This window comes from Nicotiana attenuata, chromosome 1, assembly GCF_001879085.1.
Source record: "Nicotiana attenuata strain UT chromosome 1, NIATTr2, whole genome shotgun sequence".
Classification (NCBI taxonomy): Eukaryota; Viridiplantae; Streptophyta; class Magnoliopsida; order Solanales; family Solanaceae; genus Nicotiana; species Nicotiana attenuata.
The window spans coordinates 70,212,830-70,238,920 of record NC_031989.1 but is presented as its reverse complement, the minus strand read 5'-3'; the positions used below and the strand labels follow the sequence as shown (position 1 = coordinate 70,238,920).

The 26,091-nt window shown below is 39.9% G+C and overlaps 1 protein-coding gene across 1 annotated transcript; it reads left to right on the top strand.

The window, feature by feature from the left end:
- On the top strand, positions 12,308-25,884 carry LOC109228394. Its single transcript, XM_019393532.1, has 14 exons — positions 12,308-12,526; positions 13,370-13,443; positions 13,563-13,640; positions 16,434-16,509; positions 16,811-16,875; positions 22,441-22,542; positions 23,767-23,856; positions 23,941-24,015; positions 24,136-24,168; positions 24,257-24,337; positions 24,413-24,475; positions 24,912-24,980; positions 25,282-25,320; positions 25,406-25,884. The coding sequence occupies exons 1-14, from the start codon at positions 12,484-12,486 to the stop codon at positions 25,589-25,591; spliced, it is 1,074 nt and encodes a 357-aa protein (XP_019249077.1). The 5' UTR covers positions 12,308-12,483; the 3' UTR covers positions 25,592-25,884.

Below are 26,091 nucleotides of genomic sequence, written 5' to 3'. Positions count from 1 at the left end.
TATATAAAAATAGTACCAATCAAGTTGGGAAGCATAAATAACATAAAAAATAGTGATTAAGCATAATACGCCACGTGAGAATTAATCACAATTTTTGCACCAATAGGCGAGCCCACATTTCAAGAACCATAATGCTCAATTATCTCAAGAAAACTTAAACATGATTTTTAAAATGAATATGAAAACTCAAGTATCACAAGAATAATAGATATAGATATCTGTTCATGATATAAGTATGGCTACAACCGAATTAAGTATATCAACAATCTCAAGAATAGTCCATCATGTTATCTTTAGCATGGATATTTGTACCCATGTTATTATAGAAGTCAAGTAACACATAAGTCATGAAGATCAAAAAGTTAAACAAGGCACAAAGAAGCATAAAATCTTCCCCAAGCAGGGATAACCCTAACACATGCATATATGTTCGTCACTTAGCATATACATCACCCCCACATGTAGCAAATAATAGCATCTAGTAGGAACAACTCTCTCAAACCAAGTCTAGGCAAGACACTAACCTCATTGCGGAACAAGTTCAATAATCAAATACTCCTTTTCTTAGAATACTCCTCAAAATGATCAAAACCTAGTCAAATATCCCAAATCAATAAAGGTTCAATCTTTGATGAAATCTCAAAAGTCAATAAAAAGTCAACTCGAACTCACATAGTCTAAATCCAAACTCGAGACCAAACTTTAACGATACTCCACGAGTCCAAATATATAATTTGTTTCAAGAAACGAACTCAAATTGAGGTCTAAATTCAAAAAATTAGCTCTCTTATGTTCAAACTAGAGAAACCAATTTCTACACTTTAAATCCTAGATTTAGGAATAAAATCTATGAGGAATCATGATATATGGTTAAAATAAGTTAAAAATACTAATCTTAGAAGTTGAGGTAAAAATCCCTTCAATAATCGGCTCCTACTAAGGTCTAGGTCTCAAAAATGATGAAAATTAGGTCACATTCTAATATTCAGTATTTGAATACCCATGCGTCACTGTCCATCGTGTTTTTGGCACATACCTCGTGTTCACAAAGTCCAAGGTATATGGCTATTGCGTTTGCACTTATGCTATCATTTTCATGATGGTTTCTCCCTCCGCCAGCCTTCAGGCATCATCATCATATCTAGGCCTGGCTGGGTTGTCGAACATCATACGCACTGCCTTAGCAGTGTCGGCAGCAAGGTCTGGCTCCTCAGACTGGCCAGCTGGTGATACCGGTGCAGATGGTGCTGAAGGATCTGGGGCGGACTGGTGCGGGTCAAGCAGCATATCAAAAGGAAGGTCTCCAGCTATAGCAAGTCTAGTCACCTCTTTCCGGAGCTTGTCCACTTATTTCTTTCTTACTTGGGACTTCCTCATCTTCTTCACTTCCTTTCCCAACTCCTCAATAACTGACACGTGATGTACCAAGTTGTCCATGATCGTCATCTGGTTCTCCAGGATCTTCTTCAGTGTCTCATTAATGTCAGATGGGGCCTTTGGTGCCTCTGTAGTGGACTGCGCTACAATAGTACTAGATAAGTTAGACAACTTTGCAGTAACTGTCTGCATCAACTTGTTGAGACTCGCCAATGTCTGGGAGACTCGTAGAGCAGATGGTGGAGCTGTGGGCATGGGCACTGGCCTCAGAGCTGCCCTAGGGGATGTGGTAGGAGCTGGGGATGATGGTGGAGACAAAACAGCATCATTAGAAGAAGGCTCAGCAGAGGTGGATGGAAGATCAGCTATCACAGAAACTACCACTACTGCTCATCAGACTGGCCTGTGGTGGTAGAAGGCTGGACTATCTTCTTTGGGTTGCTCACATACATCTGTGAATACCAGTCGAATGGCTTCTTCGGCTTCACCTTAGTGTCAAAATCTCTCAGCTCTACCTTTGCATCAGTGAGGTTCTCTGTGATAGTGTTGGGATAAGGGTAGGCCGAGCTATCCTGCCATGCTATCAATAAAATGTTGGCCGACATCACGACACCCATATTGATTGGGTAACCGTCCATGATGGAAGCCACAAGAACTGCCCGAGGAATAGAAAGATGAGTCTCATTCTGGCTTGGGTCCAATCTGCTGCAGATAAGGGTTTGTCACCCCTTCGCCTCTAAACTCAAAGTGCTTCGGTGGATGGGAACCCCGGTAGTAATCCATGGTGGTGGTTGACCCGGTGGTGCTAAGATCTTAGCCAGCCAAGGTCGGACTTCCTCCTTCATTGCGCACATCTCTAGATACTCCTCTAGCTCAACATCCTTGAAGCCCAAGTACGCGTTTACCATATGCTGATCAAACCTCACCTTGACATTGCACACTTTGGTCACCTTCATCCCTTTCTTTATATGAGCAACATTGGCATAGAACTCTTGGACGAGGTATTCTTTGGCATCCTCCACTCTCTCGTTGAACCACATCCAATCCTTTCATGCTCTGCACTGCCTCAATATTGTCGAGTTGTATGTCTCCAAATCTTTCAATAAGAACTGTCGCTCAAGAGTCAAAGACCTTACTGGCCACCACATACGGAAACTAGTAAAAACGGCCACATGGACAAACCTATCCTCCCAGACTTCCTTCTTCTTAGATCTCTCCATACCTGTGGTTGTACCATCTCCCCATCTACCATCATCGGGAATCTCATGTATAATTTGTGCCTCTAGGACTGGTGTAGATGATGGCTTAGAAGCCTAGCAAGCACTCTCTGAAACCTCAGAGGTGCTGTGCAATGAAGAAGACTCATCCCTGAGCTGGTACCTGGCTTGTGGCCTCGACTGTGTGTAGTTGTATGCTCCTAATGAACAGAGGCTGAGTTGCCTTCTGACACCTCCCTAGACGGGACATAGGAACTAGACTCGGAGAGGTTTTCACCTCTCCCTCTACCGGCTGTGGTTTTCTTTCTGATAGTCTTAGGCTGGCCAAGGGGCAAGGTACCTCTACCCCGACCCCGGGAAGATTTACCCTTTCCCTTTGAAGTGTCGCCTCGGCCTCTTGATTGAACCATGTATATAACAAAGCAAAGAAGATTGTTATTATAATTCATTGTTCAACACATTCAGGACTTATGTAGGTAAGGGAGAAACAATTGGACACAGTGGGATGATAAATATAACACGTGTCTGCATGTAAAGGGATCTGTGGTCCGCACCGCAGAAGGGAGTTGTGGTCTGCATAGATCTATTGTGTTGCCGCAGAAAGGAAGTGCGTTCTGCACATTTTAACTTGCGGCCCCACTTCTGACTCTCAAAAATTTTGACTCTCTGATGAAAGAGAAATGGTTGATCTGCGGCCAAAGAGGGAAATCTGCGGTCCGCACATTTTAACTTGCAGCCGAAGATTCCTTCTTGTTTGGGTTTCCAATTTTGCTAATCTGCGGACCACAAAAATTCAAGTGTGGCCGCAGGTTTCAAAAAGTTACGAGCATACCACTTATTTTCTACTTAGGTTTTTCAGTTTCTTACACAAATAGGCATGGTAACATGGTAAAAACATGAAATTTCACTAACCCAAACCCATTAGAGTATGTATTATTGTTACCCAGACCAGATCTACCCCACATGGACACATAATTGAACTCTAATAACAGATGGCCTAAAAAAACTAAAAATTTAACTAACAAAAAAAACTTTAACATGAGATTAAAACATAACAGATAGAGTGAGTGTAATGAGTGAATAATCAAGGTGGTGGTGTGTGAGGACAGTTAGAAATCTCCAAGAAAATCATTAGAGCAACCGTGTTTTGTAAGAGAGCGAAAAGTGTACAATGAGGTCTAACCGTTCTATTTATGCCAACTATTTTGAGAAGGGAGAAAAGGCGAGTGAGGTCCGCACTCTGTCACCTAGGTGGATATTCTCATAACCCAATATGTAGTTCGCACATTTTCAGGTGCGGTCGCAAATTTCTTATGCACCCGCAGATCGACCTCCGCACTCACAAGCTCAAACTTCAGAGAGTTGGTATTTTGACATTTCTTTAATATTTCAAATGTGCAGTCTGCAAGAGAAACGTGCGGCCGCAATGTTCTTCTGTTGTAGCACATAGAAATGTACGGTCCGCACAAATAGAGTGCGGTCCGCACATTTTTGAACACACAGCCATATTTTTGTCCACCTATCTTGTAAGTCACACTCATCCTTGTACCACACTTCAAATCAAGTTAGAACACAAATAACATCTAACTACAAAAGAAAAAGGAAAAGAACTTGGGTTGCCTCCCAAGAAGCGCCTGATTTAACGTCGCGGCACGACGCAAAATACCCTCAAGTGAAGTGAATGACCACCACCACGTGGCTATCTCCAACCATGCCCAAGTAGTGCTTCACCCGGTGACCATTGACTCGGAATACTTCATTGTTTTTGTTCTTCAAGTCTAATGCACCAAAAGGTGTCACACCAACAATTTCAAATGGACCACTTCACTTGGATTTTAGATTCCCGAGAAACATTCTCAACCTTGAGTTAAACAACAATACAAGATCATCCACTTTGAAATCTTTGTTCCAAATGTATTTGTCATGAAGATATTTCATCTTTTCTTTGTACAAGGACGAACTCATATAAGCATGGTATTAGAACTCATCCAATTCATTCAAGTGTGCAACCCTCAAGTTAGCGGCTACATCCCAATCAAGATTCAACTTCTTTAGAGCCCACATTGCCTTGTGCTCTAGTTCCATCGGAATATGACAAGCTTTTCCGAACACTAACCGGTATGGCGACATTCCGATAGGTGTTTCGTAAGTCGTACGATAAGCCCATAATGCATTATCAAGCTTCTTGGACCAATCCATCCGATTAGCATTCACCGTTTTGGACAAGATACTCTTTATCTCCCGGTTAGAAACTTCCACTTGCCCACTAGCTTGTGGGTGATAAGGAGTCATGACTTTGTGAGTAACACCATACTTGCTAAGTAAAGTGTTAAAAGTCTTGTTGCAAAAGTGTGACCCCCCATCGCTTATAATTGCACGTGGAGTACCAAACCTTGTGAAAATATTCTTCTTCAAGAAAGCCACTACACTTCTCGCCTTATTGTTGGGTAAAGCGACGGCCTCAACCCATTTGAACACATAATACACCTTGACCAAGATGTAGGTGTTTCAACAAGAACTCACAAAAGGGCCCATAAAGTCAATGCCCCACACATCGAAAATATCAATCTCCAAAATGGTTGTGAGAGGCATTTCATTTTTCTTTGAGATTCCACCGGCCTGTTGACATTCATCACATCTTTTCACTAACTCACTTGCATCCTTGTAAATAGTGGACCAATGAAAACCACAACTAAGCACTTTGGCCGTCGTTCTTGCTCCACCATATGGCGAAGAATGACAAAGCCACAAGATATCACCTTGCTTTTCTTCCGGTACACACCTCCTAATCACCCCATCCGTACAAATCCAGAAAAGGTCTGGTTCATCCCAATAATAATCTTGACAATCCTTTTTGAGATTCTTCTTTTGGTTTGAAGAGAACTCATCCGGAATGATACCACAAACAAGAAAATTTGCTAAGTCCGCGAACCATGGCACCTCTTTCATTGCAATTGCCAAAAGTTACTCACGGGAGAAGGAGTCATTGATTTCAAGGCCATCATGCGGCCTCCCCTCCTCCAAACAAGACAAGTGGTCCGCCACTTGGTTTTCACTATCTTTTCTATCCTAAATGTCAATATCAAATTCTTGTAACAAGAGCACCCATCTCATCAAGCGAGCTTTGGAGTCCTTTTTGCTCATAAGATAATGAAGCACTGCATGATCCGTTTGGACAATAACTTTTACACCCATCAAGTACGGGCGAAACTTCTCAATTTCAAACACAACAGCAAAGAGTTCTTTCTCTGTAATGGTATAGTTGACTTGGGCATTATTCATGGTCTTACTAGCATAGTAGACTGGATGGAAAATCTTGTTGATACGTTGCCCCAAAACAGCCCCAACCGCTACGTCACTTGCATCACACGAGTTCAAAAGGCACACTCCAATTTGGAGCGGTGATGGTGGGAGTAGTTGTCAACTTGAGCTTCACAATTCAAAAGCTCTCATGCAATAATCATTGAAACTAAACTTGGCCTCCTTCTCAAGAAGCTTGCACAACGGGTTCACCACTTTAGAGAAATCTTTGATAAAGAGCCGTTAAAAACCCGCGTGGCCTAAGAAACTCCGCATACCCTTCACCAAAGTTAGGGGTGAAAGCTTAGAAATCACCTCAATCTTTGCCTTGTCAACTTCAATTCCATTCCTTGAGATTTTATGGCCAAGGACAATACTTTCCTCAACCATGAAATGACATTTCTCCCAATTGAGCACCAAATTGGTTTCTTCACATCTAGCCAATACTTTGTCCAAATTTGCAAGACATTCATCAATAGAATCTCCAACCACCGAGAAGTCATCCATGAAAACTTTACATGCATTATTGTGATATGAACTTTACATGCATTATTACTTGTCACTACTTCTCAGCCTTTATTTATTGTTGTTACTTATTGAGTTAGCGTACTCACGTTACTCCCTGCACCTTGTGTGCAGATCCAGGCATATCTGGACACGGTAGCGGCTGTTGACTATTCCAGTTGCAGATTTTTTCGGAGATAGCAAGGTAGTTGTCAAGCGATCGTAGCCCTGCTCTTCTCCCTCTTATCTTCGTTTAGTTGTATTTAGTTATTTTCCAAACTATGTTAGTTTCGATAATGTCGACAAATTGTAGTAGATGCTCATCACTAGTGACACTCCGATGTCGGGCTTTCTCTTTTGCACTTTTGTTTTGATTTGAACTCCCTTATAAAGGTTTTATATTAAATAGCTTTGGAATTTATCTTGAAATGAAAATATCGTTTTGTTTTGATAATGTGTCGGCTTGCCTAGTACCACGATAGGCACCATCACGACAGGTTTGGATTTTGGGTCGTGACACTTTAATCCCTTAAGAAACCTGTCGATGGTATCCATCGTCGGAAAAATCAAAAAATTTACATTTTTTATGTTTTTCAATTTTTTTCTATCTCTAACTACTACAACTAACAAAAAGAAAACTAAAACTAATATGCATACAACATACAACTATCCCTCACCCCACACTTTAATTTGTGGAATGTCCCTATGACACACTATTAAAAAGTATAAGGTAAAGGAAACTTCCCTGAACATCTAGGCGGGGTTTGAGTCGAAGTCGGGCTCTATTCTAGCGCCCGAACTAATGCACACATCCATGCAGACAGCTTCTTCTCAGCCTTCTTGGGGTACACCCCACACTTATCTTTCTCACTCACTGCAACCTTCTTTTTCGAGCCCTTTACTTTCCACTCAACACTTGCAACTGGTTTTTCCTTTTGTGCCCCCTTTTCTACATCCATCTTGAAAGTCACAGTCTCCTCATCCACTCAAAGAATGAGTTTTCTCTCTTGTATATCTAATATAGCTCTTCCTGTTGCTAAGAATGGTCTTCCTAGGATGAGGGGGACCTCCTTGTTTTCCTCCATCTTCACCACTATAAAATCCACAGGAAATACCAACTTATCCATCCGAACTAAGACATCTTCAACTATTCCCCCGGGTATTAGAGTTGTTTGGTCTGCCGGCTGCAAAGATATAGGTGCAGACATTATCTCTTCAATCTCCTTCTCCAGTTTCTTGTAAATAGATAGAGGCATCAAATTAATTAAGGCACCAGAATCACATAAAGACTTATCAAAATTAATAGTTCCTAAAGAGCAAGGTATAGTAAAACTCCCTAGATCTCCACACTTTAGTGGGAGTTTGTTTTGCAATATCGCGATGCAATGCTCTATGCTTGACCACTGGGGTCTCCTCTATTTTTCTCTTCTTTGTAAGGATCTCCTTCAAAAATTTAGCATAAGCCGGTATTTGTGAGAGTACTTCTGTGAATGGTAAGTTTACACGAACCTGTTTCAGCACATCCAGAAATATCTCGAACTGCTTGTCCAGCTTTTCTCTATATAGCTTTTGGGGGAAAGGTAAAGCAGGCATATACTCGCTCCCCTCAGGTTCCTCACTTCTCGATTTTCCTTCTTTCTTCTTTTTCTTAGCTTACATCGGGCCTTTCTTCTTCTTATCATCATCACTTTTTAGTTGCTCCCCGCTTTCTTTTTCAGGTATCACATCTTTTTGGATTGGGGTGGGATCTTTTAACACTTGCCCACTTCTCAAGGTTACAGCATTCACTGTTTCTTTGGGATTTCTTTTAGTATCAGCGGGGAGAGTTCCTGGAACGCTCTCAGATAATATTGTTGCAATTTGTCCCACTTGCTTCTCTAAATTTCGAATTGTTGCCCCTTGTACTTCAAATCTTTCATCAGTTTTCACAATAAAGACCTTCATGAGATCTTCTAGACCAGGCTAATTGGGTTGCTGAGGCTGAAACTGCTGCCTCGGCTGATTCATGAAACCAGGAGCTCCTTGTCCCTGAAATCTGGAATTGTTTTGTTGCCATGCATTTGCAGTACCACAGGTGAACTCCATGAAAAACCGGGGTGCTTCTGACCCATTGCATTAAAATTATAATTTCCCACAGCATTCACCTCCTCAGTTGAGGCCGACTGGTGTCCTCTTCCACATATATCACAAGGTGCATGAGGTTCACTTTGTATCGTGGCTAAGGTCAGCTTTCGTATTTCTTTAGCCATAGCATCAAGTTGTACCTGCACAGATGTATTAGCATCAACTTGGTGAACACCAGTCGAGCTTCTTCTTTCAGCACTCTCAGAGGGCCACTGGTTAGCATCTTCAGATAACTCATCAAGAATTGTAACTATCTCCTCTGGAGTCTACTTCATCAAAGGGCCTCCGGCTGCATTGCTCAATGTTCTATGCGAGGCCGGTGTCACTCCACCCCAAAAGTCCTGGAGTTGCATCCAATGTTCAATTCTGCTATGTTGACACTTTCAAACTATCTCCTTAAACCTCTCTCATGCTTATGTTGACACTTTCAAACTATCTCCTTAAACCTCTCTCATGCTTCAAAACCAGTTTCAATCTCTTTCTGACAGAAGTTATGAATTTCTCTTCTAAACTTGCTAGTTTTTTCTGAGGAGAAATATTTATCAAGAAATTTTCTGGTCATCTCATCCCACGTTCTAATCGATCCATTGGGCAAGCTTCGAAGCCACTGCTTCGCGCCATCTTTGAGTGAAAAGGGGAATTCCCTTAAGTACAATACATCTTGTGATACCCCATTATATTGAAAGGTGTTCATGATCTCCTCGAAGTCCATTAGATCTGTGTTTGGATCTTCGTTCATCTTTCCTCAAAAAACACAGCAATTCTGAATGGTTTGAAGCAGCCCTTGCTTCAATTCGAAATTGTTTGCTACAATTGGAGGTGGTCTAACACTAGATAATCCTTGATTGTAGACCGGTCCTAGCATAATCGCCAAGTGGTCTCCCAGGCATGGGAGCTATATTTCTGAACTGGTCTGTAGCCAATGGTTGATTTTGAGCAATTCTTCGACCCCTCTCTTCTTTATAGATAATATGTGCATCTCTAATAGCTGCTTCATCATCATCCCGTGCAGCTTTTCTCGTTGTCGAGTTGCCTCTCTTGTAACCAAATCCACATTATCATCGTCATTTCCATCCATAGTTTCTTTGGTTGAGGATTGCCCAACCTTTTCCGATGTCACGGTGAGATCTTTTTCCTTCCTTAGCTGTCGCAATTGTTTTTCTATCTCTAGCTCGTATGGTAGCACTTATTTTGCAGAAGCTCGAGTCATGCACCATTCTTAACCTGTAACCTGCGCTCAGCCAAAGAACACCAAACGTAAAAAGAGAAAATAAAAGAAAAAAGAAAAAATTCATGAATTAGCACTACAAACTATTTCAAAGACTATTGATTGCCAATCCCCAACAACTGCGCCAATATTTGACGAGCTCAAAACACATACTTAAGATATACTCGCTAATCAAACATGGTATAGTATAATATCGTATCCACAAGGATTGGAGTTAAACAATATTTTCGTAGTTTCTAGCTTGATTGCTATCCAAAATGATCAACAATTGAGATTTATGTGATTAATACTAAAATTAACTAAGAATATAAAGCTATTGACTAATGACAATCGCAACAAGGAATAAGTAAGGAAGGTTATCAATGGGAGAAGATAGGGTTTTGATAGGATAGGTGCAAGATAATTGTTCGGGATCTAATTCTAGATAATTCACTTCTAACGTTCAAGTGAGTCTCTCGAATTCACTTGATTATTAGTTCAAACGTTTAACAAAAACTCCTCTCTCAATTAGGTCTTAACTTCACGAGATGAACCAATTTAAGCACTGTGAAGATATGCAAGAATACGTAGTGGATTGATCTTTAGGAAAACCTCTCTCGATTATTCTCCTAACTCGGTATAATCAATGACTCAATAGCCTCTTTTGATTAATTAGAAGAATCTATGAACTCAACAGACAATATAGTGCAAAGATATCACATGTTATGCCTCTCTCGAATACATGAACTAGTGAATGTAGATGCAATAATTAAATAATCCAAAATGCTTCAATACATAAAATTAGAGTTATAATCCATAAACAATCATCAATACACCAAATCCATCAAACCCTAAAAGAGAACTACTCCATAGACATGGAGTAATTCATCACAAATATAATTAAAAGATAGGAAAACATAAATTCAATGCAAACTCGGGTCTTGAGTGAGGAAGGAATGATGAAATCCTTGTGCTTTTGCTCCTCCAACTCCTCCTTAGCTCCCTTAGGTCGAAAGTATGTCAAAAGTCCAGAAAATAATATTTTTCCATTTATTTATACCAAGTAGGATCCGGCCCAGACGAAACCACCCTTTCCTAGCCGAAATAGGACAATAGCTCTGGAAAAATACACAAGCGCGCCGCATGAGGCGGCGCACCATGCAGAACGTTAGTGGGGAAATCCAGAGAGCTCGAGAATTCATCAGGCTGCCAAAATACACTACAGCGGGTGCACCACATGCCGCCTCACGCGCCGCAGCAGTGCAAAATCCTCAGAGTCATGTTTTTGCTCATTTTTTGATGTCCAGACGTGGTCCTTGACCCCCCAACGCGATCCCGGCTTAATTCCTTGGGCTTTTACTCAGACTTCAAAGCTCCAAATAACTCGAATTAGCTCAACAATATCTACATCACTCGAAATTACTCCTATAAGGCATAAAACACACAATAAGTGCAAAATATTACCAATTAAAGTTCAAACACAAGTAAACTGCGGTGAATTAGAGTGCAATAAGCGACTAAAATATGAGATTATAGCCTACCATCAGAGTTTATTTGATTTTATTGTATTACTTGATATTTGGTGATGTGGATTATGATTTGGTAGTTTCATTGCTCGTGTTGGACAGAGGTTTATTTCATGGTTTCTCACTTACTGTTTCAGTATGTTGTCCCCTATACATGCCTTTGTTGTTTCATTTGACTCTTTATTTGTTATTCTTTTATGTATATATATAACTTCACAAGTTTGTTGTAGGGATCTTGCCTTAGCCTCGTCACTACCTCGTCGAGGTTAGGCTCAACACTTACGGAGTACATTGGGTCAGTTGTACTCATAATACACTTCTGCACTTCTTGTGCAGATTATGGTACTGGCCCCAACGGTATCTAAAGGAGGCTTACTCGGATCATATCTTTTCAAGAGACTTGAGGTAGGGTTGAACAACGTCCGCAGTCTCTGAAGTCCCCTTCCTTAGTTAGCTTATTGTTTACCTTGTTTCGAATAGTTGTACTTTGTTTCAGATTTTAATGGTAGTATTCTAGTTGATCATGTACTTGTGACTCTAGATTTCTGGGATTAGTATAAACTGCGTTACTTATGGAGTTGTTTTATGTATTTTAGAGCATTTCAGTATTAATTATTATTATTCTGCTTTTAAATTGTTAAAAATTGGTAAATTCATAGCTAATGTTGGCTTGCCTAGCGAGTAAATATTATGCGTCATCATGGTCCCGTGGTTGGGAATTTCGGATCGTGACAGTATAATTAAAATAAAGTAAATATTTAACAAAAAATAATCTCTATATTACGATCCATAAATTAATAATCTTTGCATTACCTATCCTTACATAATTAATTCATTCATAATTGAATCATGCATGACAAAATTTTGCATAACTAATTCCTACATAATTAATCTCTGCATTATTAATAGTTGCGTAACTCTAATAAGCAACCAAATGCTTATATTCTTCTTTATTTATGCTAAAACATAGGGTCCTTTGCGTAAATCCAAAAATCCGCAGATTTTATTTCATATTTATCTATTTATTGTTTACTTATATTTTCCCTAAAATAAGATTCCGAGCCGAAACTCACGAAAGTAGGGTTGAACGATCGGACGACTCTGCCTTGTTCTCCAAGTCGTCCTATTTTAATTAATCAACGCAGCTCAGCGACTTACTCTGCAATTCTCAGATTGCAAATAGAAATCAATGGTTTCCTCTTTTTCATGATCGATTCCGAAAATCTCCATGGCTCTCCCTCTCGGCAAGCTCACTATCCTCGTTGGTGCTGGTTCGTACTCTCTGTTTCTCCGTTACTCCTCCCGTATCAATTTTTCTTTTTTGTTTGGTTATAGTGAGCTTAGCTGGATTTTTAGTTAATACTTTATGCTCTGGGTGAAATAGGATGTGTAGCGCGTATTATGTTATTTGTTATACGAAACCGTTTTGTTGCTATCAAAAGTTTTGAGTTGCAAATTTTTAGTGGTTTGCTAAACCCTAAGTGAATGAATGGCAATTGAAGTACTACCGCCTTTATTGGCGCAAAAATAGAGTTGGTTTGTCGTGTTTGAGATGTGGAAACAACCTCTTTGCCGAAAATGCAAAGGGGAACTTGGGGAGCAATAACCCTTGATTACGTTTGGGCCTCTTTCATGCCTTAACAAAGTAGAAGAGTTGAAGATTTTTGAGAAAAAAGTAATGATTTGACAATAAGGCATAAGGAGAGTAGCTTGAGGACATGAAGTTGATTCTATAGAACTTTTGGATTTCACACATGGGGAGAAAGAACTATGAATGGCGTTTTAAAGATTGCAATTTTCTCTTATTCTGGATAATTTTCATCTGGAGGAACTAAAATTAAGAAGTTAATAAAAAGGGCAGCCCGGTGCATTAAGCTCCCACTAAGCGCGAGTCCGGGGAAGAGCTGGATCACATTGGTTCTCATGTACACAACCTTACCTTGCATTTCTGCCGGGGGTTATTTTCGCGGCTTGAACTCGTGACCTCCTGGTCACATGGCTGCAACTTCTACAAGGCTCCCCTTCCTAAAACTAATAAGTCAAAAACAATAAAATTAATAAGATAAAACAAGTGTATCGTTAGTATCAAATAATTTATCTCGTATGTCGTGCAGGCATTGTTGGGTCGGTACTTGCTAAGGAAGGACGATTGCCAAATGTCTCTGATTTCTTCTCCGGCGCATTTAAGGTCTGGTTGCTATTCACAGTAGTTTTGAGAGTTCTAGTTGCATTGCTTTTTAAGTTTCTCTACCATGTCAATTTGAAATGCACTAGATCTAATGCAAGTACATTGTCCTCTGACTGCAGATTGCATTAAAGCAAATTCGGCAAGATAATTCAACCAATTCAACTCCAAAGCCAAAAAATGATTCCTTGATGCAGCAGGTTTATTTTTGCCTCTTGCTTGTTCATATTTGGTGCTAATGGTTTTTCTCATCTTTGAAATTTGTGATTTTCCTTTAGTTTGTTCATCATGATGATCCTGGAGTTAAAAGATTATAATTTTTTGTTAAGGCTAAAGTTTTGCTTCAATCATCCTTGACAAGTAGATATCAGTTGGTAGTTTCTTGATGGAATAGGTAGAAGGCGTGGGTTATAGGAGAAGTTTCTAATTTTTGATTTAGTTATTTAATATTAATTAATTAAGAAGTAAGTTATATGTGGATTTTCTGGTTATGCCATATGGCTGAATTAGTTATTAGTTAATAGTTAATACGCTATATGTGGCTAATTTTAAGGTTTTCACTTGGCTTAATGAGAGGGCTTTTTCCTCTCCTTCTAATAATATATAGATATTTGCCAGCATCTAATTTTGGAGATCCCACAGTTGAGTTAGGAAATGTTAAATGAATGGTGTATGTCATATGCAGCAAGTCTTTCGTAGGTGTCCGACTGAGATTATGAGCCTGAGAGGAGGGATTAGAACGACTTTTGATCAGCATAGAAAGCTTCAGCATTTTCTTTTTGCTGGTTATTCCGGGGAACTGGAATTTGAAGGAGATCTGAGAGAAAAATTTGGTTACAAACCGAAGGACAGAAAGTGGGTTGTAAACATAGGAAAAGTTCAAATGAATGGTGTAATGACAAAGGACTGAATCAGCATTCATGAAGTATCTCTTTGAAATATCTCTTTAAACTGTCAAACAAATGCGGTGAGGAAGGAACCTTTAGCGTAGTTAGCCAGATTAATCATTGTGGAAGGTTTTTTGCCGGTACAGATGTAGGCTATTATGAGGGAAGTTGTCTCCATAATCTTAGCCCAGGGTATCATTGCTTTATGGACGAGAAGCGATTATTTGTCCAAGTCTTGGTGTCTTTTTCTTGGTTTTTGCACTGGAATGTAATGGTTATCAAAGATAATGGTATTACTATTGTGGTCAATGTTATTCTGCAAAGAGCCGCGAATATAGCATTTTTAAGCTATATATTTCTCTGATTCCACTACCTCTCCTATAACAAAAGAAGCACTTAATACCCTTTTTTCTAGCACGAGTATCAAATTAAAATGATAGACTTGTATGTGTCAAAAATAGATGTTTCTTTGCAGGGATTTTACTACATAGGAGTTTTAATTTATTTTTTTGGATGACGGTGGTGTTGGGGCTAGCTTATGTGCACCTTGACTAATTCCACCAGGTACCTGCTACCTCCCACCAGCATAGGTACCGTGTAACTTTACCTACCAAGGTTTGGGCAGATGAGAAGAAACTCCTAGTCTTTCCTGCCTCCTTTGGAGTTTGAACCTAAGACCTCATGGTTCTCCTCCACTTCTTCATTGACCACCAGGCAACACGTTGGGTGCATAAAAGAGTTTTTGGTTTTAAAGTTAAAAGAGAGGAGCACACCCCATGGCTTGAGACATATGGCTTATTTGGCCTTAGATAAAATGCGCTCTCTTCTAGTTTTGCTTTTTTCTAGGACAAAAGTATAGGGCTCCAGGAGAAATAAGGGAGGTGGATAATTTGTGGTGCTAATGGGAGCTATCTTTTACCCAATAGGGAAGAGCTGAACAAAGATTTCCTGATGATCAAGGTTAGCATATCTAATACAATACATATTTTGGACGTGAAAAATTGTCCTTGGGAAAAGGAAATGTTGAATGAGTTGATAGTAAACTATGGGATCTTCAAATCTTTTGCCTTGACAGTTATCTGTTGTGAAGGAACTTGATACTAAAAAATTAACTTGAGACATTGCTCTGAACATTTAGTTGGATTTGACTTTTTATTTATTTATTATTATTTTTTATTTTGAATGCCAACATGCATCCATTATCTTTCTCTCTTTTCTCCACCTATCTGGGTTGGTGGCTTGGAGGATCATTGTATTAAGAGGGCTTTTGCTAACTCGAGCTATTTTGTGAACAAAGGATCTTTGGGCTCAAGTAAGCTCAACATTGGTTTAGATATTTACTCATACTGGATGAGCGTGTGCTCAAGTTTGAGCTCACATTTAAGGGACTGAGCTTGTGTTAAGCTCGTTTTTGTTCATGAGACCATCTTACCTTTTTTACTTGAAGTATCTAAAAGTATAAATAGAAGCTATTAAAGATCTCTTATATATGTTATATCTTTGATGGCCAAAATCCATTTCTCTGCAACACCTTGAAAAGATTTTCATTTATTAAAATTCAATTCTAAAATTTGCTTAAGTTATATAAAACTTTATAATTCCCCAACGGGCCTGAAAATATCCGCATGGACTGAAGTTCGAGTTTGAGCTCATCCTAAGCTCGTTTACTTTATCGACATGAGTCACACTAAACTCTCAAGATCGATTTAAAGCTTGATTAATATTGGAGCTTGACTTATATACTACTCAAAGTTTGTTTGTGCAGAACTTTGGGGTTCAGGATTGGTGGTTCATAATATTAACAGTGATACTTAGAGAAGATCATATATCTTATTTTCGCTAAAACAGCCTTTTGTTGATTTCATTCTCCTGTAAAACATCTTTCTATATGGTTCAACATGATGCTTGTGCAGCCAAAAGAAAAAGAACATTGATGAGAATAACAAGTAATTATGTGTGCCTTGCGTTTTATAATCAATCCTTTTCTATAAGCTGTCAAATTTTTGCTCTTTAAGAAAAAAGTCGTTTAATTGATTTCATATATCAGCATACCTGCTGCGCTGAATTCATCAAAGTTTTATTTACGGGGAATGATTTTCTTTACAGGTTAATAGCTTACGGCAGGAGCTACAACTCTTGGCTTCAAATAGATCTGTTACAATTGTGACATCAAGTGGATCAGGTTTCTGTTACTACAGATTGTTAGTTGTATATGAAAGCAATTAAATAACCTTACACCTTCAGGTGGAAACAACTGGCCTTTTATGCCAGGAGTGTCTTAGGACATCTCTACTGTCATTTCTTGATCTACTGAGACAAATTGTGGTCTCACTGTCAGTGTTATACATGCCTTGCAAATTAAAATCTCCTAACTTGTAACGATCTTTCAGCCTGCTTCATTTACAGCATTATTTATTGCAGTGACCAATGACATTTTGCGAATTATTTCACGCATTTAACTTGGTTTTTAAAATTCTATGCAGGTACTAGCAGATACACTATAATCATTGTTGTTGTGGTCATGGGGTATGGTTATATTTGGTGGAAGGTAACACCTTTATTTCTTTCTGCAATACTGTATTTCATAAATAATGTTGATGCAAAATTAATGTCTTTTTTTACCAGGGACATAATTATTTGCACCCAACATTATTGATGACATACAATTCATATTTAAAGTAACTATCCCCATTCGATGCAAAAATTAAGTTTCTAATTCATGGTTCAAGTAACTGTCCTCCATTTGATGATTTACTGCACCATCCTTATCTCAAGGAATGGGGTGATTGAGTACGAAGTGTTCCCTTACTGTTAAGAGTTTATTTTCCTAATATGAGGCTTTCAAACTGTTAGAATAGTCATGTAAATAGGAGTAAATAAATAACCCTAATCCAATATATATTAGGAGTAGGACATGTTATGTGTGTATATATATAGGGCTCATTGTAACATATGAATATACATTAATAATATATTTTCTCCTGTGCTTTCTCACATGGTATCAGAGCAACCGTGAGAAATTTATCGTTGTGCGTCATTCCAACGATATCCGGGAAGAAACAACTCAGTCACCGTGCAATTTTCCGGTGACCTAAGTGACTAATTGCGTCAAAGTCACTAATTATCAGTGTTGTGCAAAAACCAACACCACCACAGGGTTTCCAAGGCTCCGGCGACCAAACCCCAGTAAACCCCACCGGAAAACACCACCTCACGCGCCCTCACACGCCGGCGATATTCCGGCAAATCTGACCCACGCGCCCCCATGCGCCGGCGCGTGAGCACTGTTTCGGCCATTTTTTGAAAATCTTCCAGTTGGACAGTCGGATCGCCTAGTAATTCCGAGTCTGTCCATACCTTTTTCGTTTGATTCCGACCACTTTGAGTTTTTCCGGCGACTACACTGATTTTTCCGGCAGCTACAGTACTTTTCCGGCAAACACAGTGTTTTCTTCATCTGTTTCAGAGAATTTTCAGTTGATTCTTTTTGTTATTTGGTGATAATCCAACCATGTCTTTGGGAGTCGATGCTTTCGGGTCTAGAAACCCGGGTTCTGGCAGTTCCGGTGTTATGATTACCTCAGAACCTTTAATGGGAGGTTCAAACTACTTAGATTGGGCTTCATCTGTCGAGTTGTGGTGTAAAGGTCAAGGAGTTCAAGATCATTTAACAAAAAAGGCTAGCGAAGGTGATGAAAAGGCCAAAACACAGTGGGAGAAGGTCGATGCTCAGTTATGTAGTATCCTGTGGCGATCTATTGATTCCAAGTTGATGCCCTTGTTCCGTCCATTCCAGACATGTTATTTAGTTTGGGAAAAGGCTCGTAATCTATACACTAATGACATATCTCGTTTCTATGATGTAATATCGCGAATGACAAGCTTGAAGAAACAGGAATTAGATATGTCTACTTACTTGGGACAAGTTCAGGCAGTCATGGAAGAATTTGAGACGTTGATGCCAGTTTCTGCTAGTATTGAAAAACAACAAGAGCAACGACAGAAGATGTTTCTAGTTCTTACACTCGCTGGACTCCCTAATGACCTTGATTCAGTACGTGACCAGATTTTGGCTAGTCCAACCGTCCCCACAGTTGATGAATTATTCTCTCGATTACTTCGCCTTGCTGCAGCACCTAGTCACCCAGTGAGCTCATCACAGACACTTGACTCATCTGTCCTCGTATCCCAATCAGTGGACAATCGGGCATCTCATACTATGGAAAATAGACGAGGAGGAGGTCGTTTTGGAAGATCTAGACCCAAGTGCTCCTATTGTCATAAACTTGGACACACTCGTGATGTATGCTATTCTTTACATGGCCGCCCAACCAAAAATGCTTATGTTGCTCAGACTGAGACTACAGGTAACCAGGGATTTTCTTTATCTGAAGGGGAGTATAATGAGTTCCTTCAGTATCGAGCAAGTAAGCAGACATCTCCACAAGTAGCTTCTGTTGCTCAGACTAATACTTCTGTTGCTGGTAATTCTTTTGCTTGTGTTTCCCAGTCTAGTCCTCCTGGACAATGGGTTGTGGACTCAGCCGCTTCTGATCATATCTCTGGTAATAAATCACTTTTGTCAAATATTGCGTATTCACAGTCTCTTCCCACTGTTACTTTAGCCAATGGGTCTCAAACCAAAGCAAAAGGAGTTGGACAAGCGAATCCCCTACCCTCTGTCACTCTAGATTCCGTTCTCTATGTCCCTGGCTGTCCTTTTAATCTTGCATCTGTTAGTCGTTTGACTCGTGCCCTCCATTGTGGTATATATTTTATTGATGATTCTTTTATTATGCAGGACCGCAGTACAGGGCAGACGATTGGAACAGGACTTGAATCAGAAGGGCTTTACTACCTTAACTCCCTAAAATCCTCCAAGGCATGTCTAGTTACAGATCCTCCGGACCTAATTCACAAACGTTTAGGACATCCAAGCTTATCCAAGCTTCAGAAGATGGTGCCTGGTTTGTCTAGTTTATCCACATTAGAGTGTGAGTCATGTCAGCTCGGGAAACATACCCGAGCCTCCTATCATCGTAGTATTGAGAGTCACGTAGAGTCTATTTTTTCTTTAGTTCACTCTGATATATGGGGTCCTAGTAGAGTCAGTTCAACCTTGGGATTTCGTTATTTTGTTAGTTTTATTGATGATCATTCAAGATGTACTTGGATTTTCTTAATGAAAGATCGTTCTGAGTTGTTTTCTATATTCCAGAATTTTTGTGCTGAAATTAAAAATCAATTTGGTGTTTCCATTCGCACTTTTCGCAGTGATAATGCCTTAGAATATTTATCCTCTCAATTTCAGCAGTTTATGACTTCTCAAGGAATTATTCATCAGACCTCTTGTCCTTATACCCCTCAGCAAAATGGGGTTGCAGAGAGAAAGAATAGGCACATCATTGAGACTGCTCGCACACTTCTCATTGAATCTCATGTTCCGCTGCGTTTTTGGGGCGATGCAGTTCTCACAGCTTGTTATTTAGTTAATCGGATGCCTTCCTCTCCCATCCAGAATCAGATACCGTATGCAGTATTGTGTCCCCAATCACCCGTATACTCTGTTCCCCCTCGTGTTTTTGGGAGCACTTGTTTCGTTCATAACCTAGCCCCTGGGAAAGATAAGTTAGCTCCTCGTGCTCTCAAGTGTGTCTTCCTTGGTTATTCTCGTGTTCAGAAGGGCTATCGTTGTTACTCACTTGATCTTCGTAGGTACTTTATGTCCTCTGACGTCACATTTTTTGAGTCTAAACCTTTCTTTACCTCTTCTGACCTTTCTGACCCCCTTGATATATCTGAGGTCTTACCTATACCGACCTTTAAGGAGTCTACTATAGCTCCTCCTTCACCTTCCGCCACAGAAGTCTTACCCGAGTCTCCTATAGCTCCTCCTTCACCTTCCGCTATAGAAGTCTTATCCATTCCAGCCGTTGAGGAGTCTAGTGTGGCTCCTCCTAGACTCCCTGCCACAGGAACACCACTTTTGACATATCATCGTCGTCCGCGCCCAGCATCAGGTCCAGCTGATTCACGTCCTGCACCTGACCCTGCTAATACTGCGGACTTGTCTCCTCTTAATCAACCGATTGCACTTCGGAAAGGTATACGGGCCACCCTTAATCCTAATCCCCATTATGTCGGTTTGAGTTATCATCGTTTGTCATCACCCTATTATGCTTTTCTATCTTCTTTGTCCTCTGTTTCCATCCCTAAGTCTACAGGTGAAGCATTGTCTCATCCAGGATGGCGACAGGCTATGATTGACGAGATGTCTGCTTTACATACGAGTGGTACTTGGGAGCTCGTCCCTCTTCCTTCAGGTAAATCTACTGTTGGTTGTCGTTGGGTGTATGCAGTCAAGGTTGGTCCGGATGGTAAGGTTGATCGTCTTAAGGCTCGTCTTGTTGCCAAAGGATATACTCAGATATTTGGGCTCGATTACAGTGATACCTTCTCTCCTGTGGCTAAGATAGCATCAGTCCGCCTTTTTCTATCCATGGCTGCTGTTCGCCATTGGCCCCTCTATCAGCTGGACATTAAGAATGCTTTTTTACACGGTGACCTTGAGGATGAAGTTTATATGGAGCAACCACCTGGGTTTGTTGCTCAGGGGGAGTCTCGTGGCCTTGTATGTCGCTTGCGTCGGTCACTTTATGGTCTAAAGCAGTCTCCTCGAGCCTGGTTTGGTAAGTTCAGCACAGTTATTCGAGAATTTGGCATGATTCAGAGTGAAGCTGATCACTCTGTATTCTATCGGCATTCTGCCTCGAGTCTCTGTATTTATCTGGTGGTCTATGTTGACGACATTGTTATTACCGGCAATGACCAGGATGGTATTACTAAATTGAAGCAACATCTCTTGCAACACTTTCAGACTAAGGATCTGGGCAAACTAAAGTATTTTCTGGGTATTGAGGTCGCTCAGTCTAGCTCAGGTGTTGTGATCTCACAACTAAAGTATGCCTTAGATATTCTTGAAGAGACAGGAATGACAGGTTGTAGACCGGTTGACACTCCGATGGATCCGAATTCTAAACTTATGCCAGGACAGGGGGAGCCTCTTAGCGATGCTGCAAGATATAGACGGTTGGTTGGTAAATTAAATTACCTTACAGTGACAAGACCTGACATTTCCTTTTCTGTGAGTGTTGTGAGTCAGTTTATGGATTCTCCGTGTGATAGTCATTGGGATGCAGTTGTTCGCATTCTTCGGTATATAAAATCAGCTCCAGGCAAAGGTTTATTGTTTGAGGGTCGAGGCCATGAGCATCTTGGATACTCAGATGCTGATTGGGCAGGATCACCTTCTGATAGACATTCTACGTCTGGATATTGTGTCTTGGTAGGAGGAAATTTGATGTCCTGGAAGAGCAAGAAACAGAATGTGGTTGCTCGGTCTAGTGCAGAAGCAGAATATCGAGCGATGGCTATGGCGACATGTGAGCTAATTTGGATCAAACAGTTGCTCAAGGAGTTGAAATTTGGTGAGATTAGTCAGATGGGACTTGTGTGTGATAATCAAGCTGCTCTTCATATTGCGTCAAATCCAGTGTTCCATGAGAGAACTAAACACATTGAGATTGACTGTCACTTTGTTAGAGAAAAGATACTCTCGGGAGATATTGCTACAAAGTTTGTGAAGTCGAATGATCAGCTTGCAGATATTTTCACCAAGTCCCTCACTGGTCCTCGTATTAACTACATATGTAACAAGCTCGGTACATATGATTTATATGCACCAGCTTGAGGGGGAGTGTTAGAATAGTCATGTAAATAGGAGTAAATAAATAACCCTAATCCAATATATATTAGGAGTAGGACATGTTATGTGTGTATATATATAGGGCTCATTGTAACATATGAATATACATTAATAATATATTTTCTCCCGTGCTTTCTCACACAAACAAATTGTTGAGGTAAAAGGCAATGGTCATAGCCAATCTTAGGTATATGCTTTTAGTCAAACATGAACCTTATAATTATTTTTTGGTAACTGAGAGGGAGCCTAATAGTTAATTATTGCCTGCTATTTCGGATGCCATAGGCTTGAATTCTCTTCCCGGCTTCTTTAACAACTCCACCTTAGAATTGAAATGCATGCTTGTAGGGTTGGAAGCTTCCCGAATTAATGTTTGCAACCAGGCGGAGCTTATCTGATGCATGTGCTAATGTGTCCAAACAGCTCGAGAGTGTATATACATCTATTTCTGTAAGTTCTTGATTCCTGATTTACTCTTCTTATAAATACATATAAACATGTGAAACTCAGACTGAGTTGGACAGTAAATCTGTCGTGTAATCGCCATGTACGATTCTGTGAAGTGAATTCTGTATGCTTTGTATATGTCCAATGTCATTGGATATCTTCCAAGGGTTATTACCTTATTTTGTGTTTAAATAAAAACTCAAACTGCTCATGATGATGGCCTGTTTCCTTGCATCTTGAAGTTCATGATTGAGGCTGCACTTCTCTCTGTTTGTATCTTTGTTACGCCTCTTATTGACGAAAATAATCATCAAGCTAAGACAGTTGCCTCCCTACTAACAAAATACTCATTAAGCTAGGAATATGACGTTCAGGCAATGAATCCTCATTTTATTGGTGTTGTAAAAAGAGTTTTTTTGTGTTCTCAAATTGGTGATTATTGGCATGACTGCCGATTTCATTTGTATTGTCTAGATTCCTACTGTATGCGTGTTCATTGACATATGGCATTAGGGAAGTTACGAGTACTACTGACTTTAAATCATGTATATGTAGCTCTAGGTGTTATGAATGCTATGTTAAGCATGCATGACTACATGAGCCACACCATTAAAGAATTTTCTACAGGTGATTTATTGTGCTTTGTTTCTTTAAGACACTCTGTACTAAGTCATAAGTCGCACCCAAGGGTGTGGCTTAGTGGTCAATGAAGTGGATTGAGAACCATGAGGTCAGGTTCTAATCCTAGCGGAAACAAAAAAACTAGGTGATTTCTTCCCATCTGTCTAAGTTTTGGTGGACAGAGTTACGAGTTACCTGATACCTGTTGCTAGTGGGAGTTAGCAAGTATCCCGTGGAAATTATTCCTGTGCGCGTCAACTGGCCCGGATACCACGGTTATTTAAAAAAAAAAAAGGGACACTAACTTGACTCATGACCAAGACACCAAAAAAATAGAAAAAGAAAAATGAACTGCATGGTTCAGGTCATTCTGCATGTGGCTATCAAATAAGAGATGCCCAAGGTTTGCTTCAATGCATCTGTTGTTATGCAGTAGGTCCTGTTTACTGTTCTACCCCTTGGTAGGTAGGGCAGTTATTCAGTCTACAGGAAATATTTGGTTAAGATTTTAACCATTGCTTGCCTGCCTGCTGTGATGTTTGTTTTTTCACATTTTTCTGTTATGTTTAGTGTCATTAACTTTATTGGGTTCCTTTATCATGCCAGGCCACAAAGCGTCATTTAGCTTCACGAATTGACCGCGTCGATTCTAAAATAGACGAGTGTGTGGATAATACTGCTGCTACAAGAGATGAGGTGAGGCCAATAATGGCTTGTACAGTTAGTTAATTTGAAGGTTTGAGATTTCTGATATTTGATGCAGCATTGTTAAATGTATAGGTTTCTGAAATTCGAGGAGAAGTGAGCAAATTTAGTGAGGATGTCCAATCTGTTCACCAAGTTGTCAGATCACTGGTGAGATATTTTCTATGCATCAGCATTTCCATATGAACTTTTTTTCTTGTATATTTTGCCTTGTTAGCTAGATTTGATTTGTCTTGTGGAATTGAAAACTGCCTTTTCTTATATGAACAGGGGACAAAAATTAGTAGGATTGAAGGGAGACAGGTATTTGAATTGGCTTGCTAATTTCATTTTTGGCTTAGCTTAAAAGTTTGTCCGCGTAATAGTCATGGTAGTATTATGATCTGTGTAGAATGAAACAAACTATGGCGTGGAAAAGTTGGTTGCTTTTGTGAGGAGCTATGAAATTGGTAGAGTCAAGGAGCAGATTGAGGTACAACTCCTCTTAATGTTTGATTTCTTCTTTTCCCTATGCTTTTCTCCTAACTATGTTGTCTTCAATGTGTAGGCATCCCCATCTAGCTCATCTAGACCTGCCCTGGAATTACCATCTGTAACTCCCTCAACACGGGTAAATTGTGAAACTATTTTAATATTGCCCGAGTCAATAGTTTCTTTGGTTTATAGTTAAAATGGCTTATCTTCCGTCATCAATAAATTAAATAAAGGGCTTATCGCGCTGCAGACCTGATTCCTTCTTCCATCTCTTGTTTGTGTCTTTATAATTTATCCTGCTCTTGGTGGTTTGGAAAAGTTGAATGATCTACTTATTTCTGTTGCAAGACCATGTTGGTTTTGGTTTGTCGAGCATCTTCAGTCATATGGGGAAAGGCCGACTCTAGTGCTGACTTTGTATTAATTGATTTGAAGTCCTGGCAAATTTACATTAAAGAGTGACTTCTTTGCTTTTTGTCTTAGACTTCTAAGTTTTCTTTGCATGCCAATCTTGTGATACTGGCTATGCATTGTCTGGTAATAACCTGCATTTTGCTTCAACTTTTCTGCAGGCTGGGCCTTTGTCTCCAAGTTCATCAATCGAACAACCATCTCCATCTGCTTCTAGTGTATCTCCGAAGGTTTGTTAATTGGTTAATTTTGCAGCCATTAATACTGAAGACCAGTTTCTGCCCCATTTTACTCACATTAGCTTTATAGAAGCAGTTTACAAGCAAAAGTCTAACTTAGCTTGGACTGGATAAAACATTATACCGACACTGGCCCTTCCCAGAGTGTTAAGTACTTTGTAGAAGTACTTCAACCTTGGTCTTAACGATCAGAATGCTTCAGAAGTTAGGGTCTTCCAAATAGTCGTATACATGAAGCTCTCTATCATCTTCTGCTGATAAAAAGAACTAATCCCCGTTTAAACTTTTGCAGCGTCCTTTGCATAGTGCTATATCTGCCTCAGGCCTGAAGGTATTCATGAGTTTCTATTAAGCCCTAACCTTTTAGCCATCTACACAGATCTGAAATTGGACCCTTTTTGTTTTCCTCTCTTTAGGAGCTTGGAGGTATATCAGATATAGTCAAAGTGTCAAGTGAAAGCAGTCCTCAGATTTCCAGTGCTGTTTTCACCTCAGAACAGAGCAATGAGAACTCTGGTTATAGTGTGTTTGGGCGTACGTTTTCTGGCATTGGTGCTTCTTTTATCACAAGAAGCCGCAGTGCTATGCAGAATTTTAGGTGAAGACAGTTCAGCAATCAGTAAAATAATTGATCTTTTATATAGTATATATTCAAGGTTAGTGTTGCTAGCTGAGCATCGATCTCGGCTCAGTGAGTATTTTTGCCATTTTTTGATGGCTGAATTTTGTAGAGCTAATTTTGACCAAGGTAAATTTAGGTTACATATGTAAGTTCAGGCTAGACATAAGAGAAGCAGGAAATTGGATGAGAGGAGTTTCAAGTCAAATTATCTCCTGTTTATCAAATGAATGTTATCATCACATGAGTGTTATCTGGTGCTTTTTGCATTTTTTATTTCGGTGCAGCTTACCCTGCCTAGGTCTTTGCTTTTCAAGGCTGCTTCTTTGTATATGTTGGGTTGATTTGTTGTCTGTAGTACTTAGACCGAGAGCTGTTCCCGATGAGGACCAATATAGTCCAGGGATGTGTTCCGTTGGGGCATATACATTACAAATGATATACTCTTATCATGCATCAGTAGATATGATGATTGTCACGACC

Coding starts and splice junctions, on each gene's coding strand:
- LOC109228394 (XM_019393532.1), top strand. CDS start 12,484: ATGGCTCTCCCTCTCGGCAAGCTCACTATCCTCGTTGGTGCTG. Junction 13,444..13,562: donor TCTTCTCCGGCGCATTTAAG/GTCTGGTTGCTA, acceptor CTCTGACTGCAG/ATTGCATTAAAGCAAATTCG. Junction 23,857..23,940: donor CTGCTGCTACAAGAGATGAG/GTGAGGCCAATA, acceptor TTAAATGTATAG/GTTTCTGAAATTCGAGGAGA.